Source organism: Pyrus communis, chromosome 7 (assembly GCF_963583255.1).
Source record: "Pyrus communis chromosome 7, drPyrComm1.1, whole genome shotgun sequence".
Lineage (NCBI taxonomy): Eukaryota > Viridiplantae > Streptophyta > Magnoliopsida > Rosales > Rosaceae > Pyrus > Pyrus communis.
The window spans coordinates 11,474,267-11,483,069 of record NC_084809.1 but is presented as its reverse complement, the minus strand read 5'-3'; the positions used below and the strand labels follow the sequence as shown (position 1 = coordinate 11,483,069).

General features: G+C 38.1%; 1 protein-coding gene and 1 long non-coding RNA gene across 2 annotated transcripts; both read right to left on the bottom strand.

The window, feature by feature from the left end:
* Positions 1-163: 163 nt before the first annotated feature.
* LOC137739685 (uncharacterized) lies at positions 164-3,161 on the bottom strand. Its single transcript, XR_011069103.1, has 7 exons — positions 2,902-3,161; positions 2,440-2,587; positions 1,949-2,362; positions 1,290-1,440; positions 791-1,209; positions 571-667; positions 164-463 (listed from the first exon to the last, which is right to left on the bottom strand). It is a non-coding gene; the product is annotated as an uncharacterized lncRNA (long non-coding RNA).
* Positions 3,162-5,154: 1,993 nt separating this feature from the next.
* Positions 5,155-8,302, bottom strand: LOC137739683 (peroxisomal (S)-2-hydroxyacid oxidase GLO4-like). Its single transcript, XM_068479345.1, has 12 exons — positions 8,152-8,302; positions 7,706-7,853; positions 7,504-7,628; positions 7,368-7,414; positions 7,215-7,292; positions 6,965-7,089; positions 6,712-6,769; positions 6,535-6,597; positions 6,330-6,399; positions 6,005-6,105; positions 5,726-5,830; positions 5,155-5,619 (listed from the first exon to the last, which is right to left on the bottom strand). The coding sequence occupies exons 2-12, from the start codon at positions 7,846-7,848 to the stop codon at positions 5,440-5,442; spliced, it is 1,095 nt and encodes a 364-aa protein (XP_068335446.1). The 5' UTR covers positions 7,849-7,853; positions 8,152-8,302; the 3' UTR covers positions 5,155-5,439.
* Positions 8,303-8,803: the final 501 nt, after the last annotated feature.

The following is an 8,803-nucleotide window of genomic DNA, read 5'->3' as shown; positions in this document are numbered from 1 at the left end:
CAAGAAGAAGAAAATAGAGCACACTCTTAAAGAAAGCTCACACAAACAAACTAATTAGCAAAGCTTTTCTTATTTAGCTCTAGACTTTGTTTTTCCTTGGATGATATACAATGCTTGAGGACTTGGGTATTTATAGCAAACCAAATGAAAGCTATACCACACACTTACTTCACCTACAACATCCACCTACTTCACCTACAACCTCCACTTACTTCACCAACCTCACACACTTACTTCACCTACAACCTCCACTTACTTCACCAACCTCACACACTTACTTCACCTACAACATCCAACTACTTCACCTACAATTGACATTGATTCTCAACATACATCTGCTCATCGTTATGGATATATCACAATATACAGATTTACGCTACGCAAAGTTTCATCAGCGCAAGAAGTTACTTCCAAATTCTTCAATCGAGCTTCAACCCTTCTGCGACGGTTGTGACCGCATTTGCTAAACGAGATGCATAAGATATTATTCAATGAACAACATAAGTGTCAGCAAAACAACATATTTGTAATAAAGTAGGATGACACAACCGATTCTTTATGTCTGCCTACCATCGACCGAATATGGGAGCATCGACGGTTAGGAAAGGCTTGGTATCCAGCTTTTTTCAGCTCTGCGAGGTATCTCAGCTGATATTCCCTCGTAAACCTGTTCAGAAAACCGTTCTGTTTGATAACTTGATGAGCTCTGATAGGCTGGAAGGGATAGTAACTAATAAAATAGAAATCAGAGCTACCGAAAATTGAAACGACCTCAAGTGAGAATAAGTACATACAATTGAAAGAACCGAACAGCGTTGCAGCTGGAAGCAACCTCCTCCACGGTACAGGAAAACCTACTGGACAAAATCTACAACGGAAAAGCTACAATTCAAATAGTAAACAACGCGTATTAGCTAATGCAAGTCGTAAGTTACTCAAACATATATCATTATGGTGTTACATGAAGCTGCTGTTCTAGCAGTAGCAACCTCTCCTGTATTCGATATAAAAGAGCTGGTAGAAATTAGTGTCCTAACCCAATCTCAACAGAGAACTCTTGAAAGGCGGTATATAGATTTTAGATCTTCGGGGTGAGCTGGCTGCTGCCTTGCAGTATGAGCAATCATTATCAGCGCTGAGATTTTGTACCCCAACACAGTATTTGACATGTCTATTCAGCTAACTTCGACAAAAAATCTAGGCCGTGACCTGGAACAAAACACACGAATCAGTCAGTCACGTAATATTATACTGCATTACTTCACAGTAAACATCAGCCGGCAGTTTACATGATTCTGCAAAATGCTTCAACGTTCTCCTGTAGCATGTGCTCGTCCTCAGCTCCCCCTGTATAGTAATCGCAGTGCAGTTTCGGAAGGACTTGCCTAGCCAGTTGTTGAAATTCATTCACATTGACAGGTTCTGATGATGCCATTTATCCTTGAAAACATACAAATTCATTAGTCAACCGATTGTTGTCAGTTTTTGCGTTTCAAGCAATCTAGCTGCCTTAAACACCAGAAAATTAAATCAATGGGGTTGGTTAACACATTCATCCAACTACTCAAAATTCTTTTTTATTTTTGTAATCTGAAAAGTATTACTGCAGAGGAAAAAGCTTCAATATGGTAAGCGAATACACCATTAAAAACTACAAAAATTAAGAAAGCATGATGAACTGATGAAATTTATTTGAGAGTTGGAAACTTATTTGCTGAATTACTGATTAGAGAAAAAAGAAAAAAACTTTCTTTGTGGGAATGGGGCCTGAGAAAGTGGAAGAGCATAGAATCATGAAATGCGTGTTTGGCCAATTATTTTTCAAAAGTGAACTTTTCTTTTCACTAGTGGGCCACTCTTGATATTTTAAGGATAGAGACTTAAAAATGAAGGAAATAAGAAGAAATATCACTGTAAAACAAAATCAAGCTAAAGAGTGAAAAAATACATATGGTTGAAAGAACCGAACAGCATCGCAGCTGGAGGCAACCTCCTCCACAGTGCCGCTAGATATACTGGACAAAATCTACAACGAAAATACTACAATTTATACACCAAACAACGCATATTCGCTCAATGCATGTCGTAACTCATAGAATACCATTATGGTGTTACATGCAGCTGCTGCTCTAGCAGTGGCAACCTCTCCTGTATTCGATATAAAAGAGCTGGTAGCAGTTAGTATCCTAAACCAATCTCAACGGAGAACTCTTTGGAAGGCAGTTTGGATTTTAGACCTTCGGGGTGAGCTAACTGATGCATAGAAGTCGGAGCAAGCATTATGGGCGCTGAAATTTTGTAACCCAATACGGTAGTTGACATATCTTTTTTGCTAACATCGATGAGAATTCTAGGCCGCAACCTGGAACAAAGACACAGGTATCACTCATGTAATTATACCATATTTTCGAGCATTTAGCAGTAGATTTAAATATTTACGTGATTCTGCGAAATGCTTCAACGTTCTCTTTTAGCGTGTGCTGGTCCTCAGCTCCCCCAGTGTAAAAGTCATAGTACATCTTCGGAAGGGCTTGCCTAGCCAATTCTTGGTACTCATTCACATTGACGGGTTCGGATGCCATTTATCCTGGAAACATAAACATTAACGACTCCTAGCTTTCGAGTTTTCGAGCAATCTATCCTAGATGACACCATATAGTCACTGAGTGAAAACTACTGAAAAAAAAAACACTATATTTGACTTGGAATCTCAAAGTTTGATGAAACATATTACGCTAAATATTCAGAAACTCCTGAATTTTATATTTTCCTGCCTCAAAAAATATATGCAGGAAAGCATGAAAGTTCAGAACTAGCACTAAAACAATTAACAGAGCTGCTTGAAATCCACTAGACAAAGAAAGCATAATGATCCATCCACTCAAACCAACACAGACTAACCTGTGAGTTAAATTCTTTGCTGAATTTTGGATGAGAGAAATGGAGAACCGTGCTTGATCGACTAGTTCTGCTTTCGGGTTTCGAGCACTCTAGCTGTCTTAAACACCAGAAAATTCAATCAATTGGGTTGGTTAACACATTCATCCAACTGCTCAATTCTTTTTAATATTTGTTTGCACCTAAAATGTACCCATTTTTACTCATTTGGGCCATTTGGTATTTGGAGGATTGTTGTCAGAGAAGGCTAACTTGGAAGGATATTTGGCTGCAGGTGGGATAGTTTGATATTATAATAATGCTTTTTCCTTTTGTTTGAGTGATGGAGGTTTGCCAAGAGCTTTGTTTAATTAAAACAAATGCTTGCTTTTGGATTGGAAGATAATATGCAGACGCGGAAGTGGACATATGGAGGAAACAAGTCACCTTACTTCTTTTAATTATTAGTTTATTGCAAGTAGTGGAGACATGTGTTGGAAACATGAGGTGGAAGTGCAAGTTGGCCTTTTTAAATATTATTTCACATGCAAGCTGGCAAATGGAATGCATGCGGACAGGATTGGTGTTCTCAGCAAGGGGGCTCCCTCATATCTCTATATAAAGAAGCAGAGGCACAAGGATTAGGGACACTCAATCAATCAAATAAACATACAAACTCTAATCTCAATCTAGATTTGCATCCAAAAGTTGTTATCAGCCCAGATCCCAGTTCTTTTAGCAATAGATTCCTTAAAAAAGCTGTCTTTTGTCTAGTTTATTAGCTCTGCTACTCATCCGGTAGTATCAATCTCCTACGTAGTTTATGTATAACTCATTTCCAGTCATTTAGTTCACAAACAATCTATAATACCAGTCATTTACTTTCCTCTGTCATTTACATTTCCAGCAACCTTGATTTGAGCCACTCCCACTCAATGGCACAATCTCTTGGTCAGAAGTCGAACTCAGGCGCAACCTCAATCATTCAAAAGCCGTCTACTAGCGGCATCTAGTAGTGACACGCTCGCACCCGCCAATTTCATGTTTAAGTAAATTCCTAGCATGCCTGCGAGGCCCATGACGAATAACAATATTTAGTAATCTGAAAAGTAATACTGGAGAGCTAAAAGCGTCAATATGATAAGCTAAATTAGCTAATACACCATCAAAAACTAAAAAAAATTAAGAAGGCATGATGAACTGATGAAACTTAGACCTGGTTTGGTACTGAGGTGATTCTGAAAAAAGCTGCTATCAAAAAAAGCTGGGAGCTGTTTTTGTGTTTGGTAAACACTCAGCTTCAGCTTTTTTTCACAGTTTTGGATGAAAAAAAGCTAAAAACAAAAAGCTGCAAAACCTAACTTTGAAAAACCGGCTTTTTTTCACATCTGTTTTACATAAAAGTTTACAAAACACTCTAATGCTGCTTTTTTTTTTCAAAAGCACTTTTACAAAAAAGTTTACCAAACACTCTGCTGCTTTATTTCACAGCTGCTTATTCTCACAGCACAGCAGAAGCAGTTTTTTTTCAAAGCACAACAATACCAAACCAGCCCTATTTGAGAGTTGGAAACTTCTATGCAATTATTGATTGGAGAAAAAGGAAAAAACTTTCTTTGTGGGAATGGGGCTTGAGAAAGTGGAAGAGCATAGAATCATGGAATGCGTGTTTGGCCAATTTTTGTTCGAAAGTGAACTTTTCTTTTCGCTAGTGGCCACCCTTGATATTTTAAGGATAACAGTTTGCGTGTAAATAGTAATTTTTTTTTACACGACGACGTAACATCATTTCATTGTACACAAATATTATATACGGAATCAGACATTCTTTTTACCATCATGTAAAGATCATCTATAAAAGAATAAACAGTTCGAATTATAACGTTTGTATGTGAAATGACGTCACACCGTCATGTTAAAGAAGATTTGTTTTTTCTTTTTTCGCTACATCCAAAGATAATGACTCTTGAAATGCAATTAAATGGTGAAAGCAACCTGGATGGTAAATTGACCGAAAATTCTCTATGCATTGACGTCATGGTTAAAATTGAAAAAAAAATTATTTTTCAATTTTCTTCTAACTTGATCCCATTTATTGGTATGATTGATTATTTAGGTATAAAGTGCTCCTCAGAGCTTTGGTACGTTGCCACGGTTTGATAAAATCTAAAATCGAAGCGATTAACCAATACGAGACTAGAAACCAAACGATTAAGCTCTAAATGATGATTCTACTACCCTAAAGCAATCAATCATATAAACAAATGAGACCAAAGCTAAAGAAAATCGAATAGAAGTGGAATTTTTTTCAAACAAGTCTTGTCTTTAAGAAAGTTAAATTACAACAGCTAGTTTTAGAATCTGCAGTTTACTGATGATCTCACTCCATCCACGTCTCTGCATAATATTATTTTAATCGATGCTTTTAAAATAGGAAAATGATTCCCGCACAACCTATTTCTCCTTCTGCACACCTTTGATTTATTCAATCCAGAGACGGGAAATACACGGGCGTTGAGGGAAAGAAAATAGGTGTGCGGAAATCACTTTCCGTAAATTAAATTAGAGCATTGAATGGAGTTTATCACTTTCTGTTCTCACATGGCTCCTGGTGATATCCCTAATACTAGGACAGCCAGAAAGGGCCATTGTGAGCTCAAACTCGTTCTTCAGCATTTCGATCACCCGCCTCACTCCCCGTTCTCCGTCTGCTGCGAGGCCGTGGACAACAGGCCTTCCCACCTTCAGTAAGATGTGCATTGATCAATGAGAAAAGCCACTATAGTAGAAGCAATTTAAGGAATCATATCAGGAGATTGACAAGCAATGTGGTGGATATGATTCTTACAAGGACAGCTTGTGCACCAAGAGCTAACGCCTTGAACACGTCTGTTCCTCGGCGTACTCCTCCATCGAAAAGAATAGGAACTTTTCCTCCAACAGCATGAACCACCTGAATACATTATGGATAGAATATGGTGATTGAACATTCTTACGAAGTTTTCGAGTCGGCTTGTAACAGCAAAAAGCATTTGCACGTTTTCTTCTAATGTGGAAGTTACACCATTTTTGTGTCTTAACAAGTTACGCCAGAAAAAAAAATGATGAATTAGAGATAGAGTTGCACCTCTTCCAGGACAGAAATAGTGGAGGGAGTATAATCCAGTTGGCGGGCTCCATGGTTCGAGACAACAATCCCAGCAACACCTACTTCCACAGCCTTTCTTGCTGAAATATGGTAAAACAACAGGCATTCAGAAGGGATAATTGGGGGTACGCCAACTTAAACAATTGAACCAATGTATCTCAAACATGGGGTTGTTTGAGTAACAATAAGCATGCCCTGTTTTGGATTCGTGAAGAATTAGAGAACATTTTCTAGATCTTTCGGTTTGAGTTTTATATTTACAGAAGGTAAGATATCAAAATATGGAGCCTTGATCATCAGTTACCATCTTCATGAATGAGTACCCCCTTGATTAGAATTGGCAAGTTTGTAATAGATTTCAGCCATCTTATGTCCTGCACACACGAACAACGCAATAACTAAGCTTCAAGAAGAAAGAAACCACCTAGCACATCGGCACATAATAAGTTCTCTAACAGATTGTCTACAAGCATATGAAAACGCAATCAGATGAGTCTACTGATTTATACCTCCCAGCACAGAGAAGCATCATAGGCCACTTTGGCAAAAGCTTCCAAGTTCGACCCTTTATCCTGCAGAGAAAATGTCATGCGTGTGGAGAAAAACGAACCTTTCACTTGGATGATACAGCTGAGAAACATTGCACATTTGGACTAAAGTGTTCAGGATTTAACTATTCCACTCACAGAGTCTACTTTGGTTGATATAAGGCCTTCGAAATTCCTCAATGGAGGTGCTACCATTCTGCAGCAGTTGTCACAATCATGTTTCAATCGAGATACACAAGATATAATTCGATGTACCACATAAGATTTAACAGAACAACATTCGACATGATAATATACAGAAAAGTTCCCTTTCCAATCATACTTTAAAAGCAACAAATCGCAAAGCATGGAGAAATAAAACAATCAAAGAAAAAAATGGGGGTTGACAAACTTATTCTTTATGTCTGCCTCTCTTCGACCAGGTCTGGGAGCATCAACCGTTAGGACAATAGCCTTGTATCCGTTTTCTTCAGCTCTGCGAACTATCTGAGCTGATATATCTCGCCTCTTGAAAACCTGTTCAAACAAAGTGTACCGTTTGACAGTTTGAGATCTGATAGGCAGGATAGAGACTTAAAAATGAAGGAAATAAGAAGAAATATCACTGTAAAACAAAATTAAGCTAAAGAGTGAAAAAATACATATAGTTGAAAGAACCGAACAGCATCGCAGCTGGAAGCAACCTCCTCCACAGTGCAGCTAGATATACTGGACAAAATCTACAACGAAAACACTACAATTTATACACCAAACAACGCATATTCGCTCAATGCATGTCGTAACTCATAGAATACCATTATGGTGTTACATGCAGCTGCTGCTCTAGCAGTGGCAACCTCTCCTGTATTCGATATAAAAGAGCTGGTAGAAGTTAGTATCCTAAACCAATCTCAACGGAGAACTCTTTGGAAGGCGGTTTAGATTTTAGACCTTCGGGGTGAGCTAACTGATGCATAGAAGTAGGAGCAAGCATTATAGGCGCTGAAATTTTGTAACCCAATACGGTGGTTGACATATCTATTCTGCTAACATCGACGAGAATTCTAGGCCGCAACCTGGAACAAAGACACTGGTATCACTCATGTAATTATACCATATTTTTGAGCATTTAGCAGTAGAACTAAACATTTACGTGATTCTGCGAAATGCTTCAACGTTCTCTTTTAGCGTGTGCTGGTCCTCAGCTCCCCCAGCGTGAAAATCATAGTACATTTTCGGAAGGGCTCGCCTAGCCAATTCTTGGTACTCATTGACATTGACGGGTTCAGATGCCATTTATCCTGGAAACATAAACATTTACAACTCCTAGCTTTCGAGCAATCTACTATATAATCACTGACAACTACAAAAAAGTATATTTCACTTGGAATCTCATTGTTTGATGAAACATATTACGCTAAAACAATCTTAAAATGTCAAATATTCAGAAACTCCTGAATTTTAGATTTTCCTGCCTCAAAAATATATGCAGAACAGCATGAAACTTCAGAATTAGCACTAAAACAATTAAGAGAGCTGCTTGAAATCCATTAGACAAAGAAAGCATGATGATCCATCCACTCAAACCAACAGACTAACCTGTGAGTTGAAATTTGCAAAACCCTGATTTGTTGCTGGTTAAATTCTTTGCTGAATTTTGGATGAGAGAAATGGAGAACCGTGCTTGATCAACTAGATCTGTTTTTGGGACTGAGTGAATATCTGATCCTTTTGTACCCTTTTAAGAAAATTATTAGATAATATTCTACATGTGGGGCCCGGACATGTTGGCTTGGAGCTTATTTTGGCACTACCTACTGTTTACTTTCTATTTTTCCAGTTTTTGAATAACTCAAAGCGCTTTCTACAATGTTTCAAACAAGAAATGGGACATGATTTTGCAATAGAACTGTGATATTTAATTTTTTGTGCTTCTAACAAAAGCACTTCCACCAAAAACCCTTGCGAGTAGAAGTGATTCCTACTTGACAGACCGTTAACCGTCTTGAGCAATAGGGTTTGAGTTGTTACTAGGTGCAGCAGCTCCAGCAAGCAGACTTTGAGTGGGAACTGTGATCAGACGCAGTTGCAGTAGGCAAAAGAATCCCTTGAGATATTTTGATGCTTATGAGAAAAATCAAAGCATATGGTATTTGATGCTTGTATCTATAAAGATGGTGCACAACTAAAAGCTTCAACAGGAGACTTCACGGTTAGTATAACAAGGAACAACGACAAGAGCTGTTTCAAT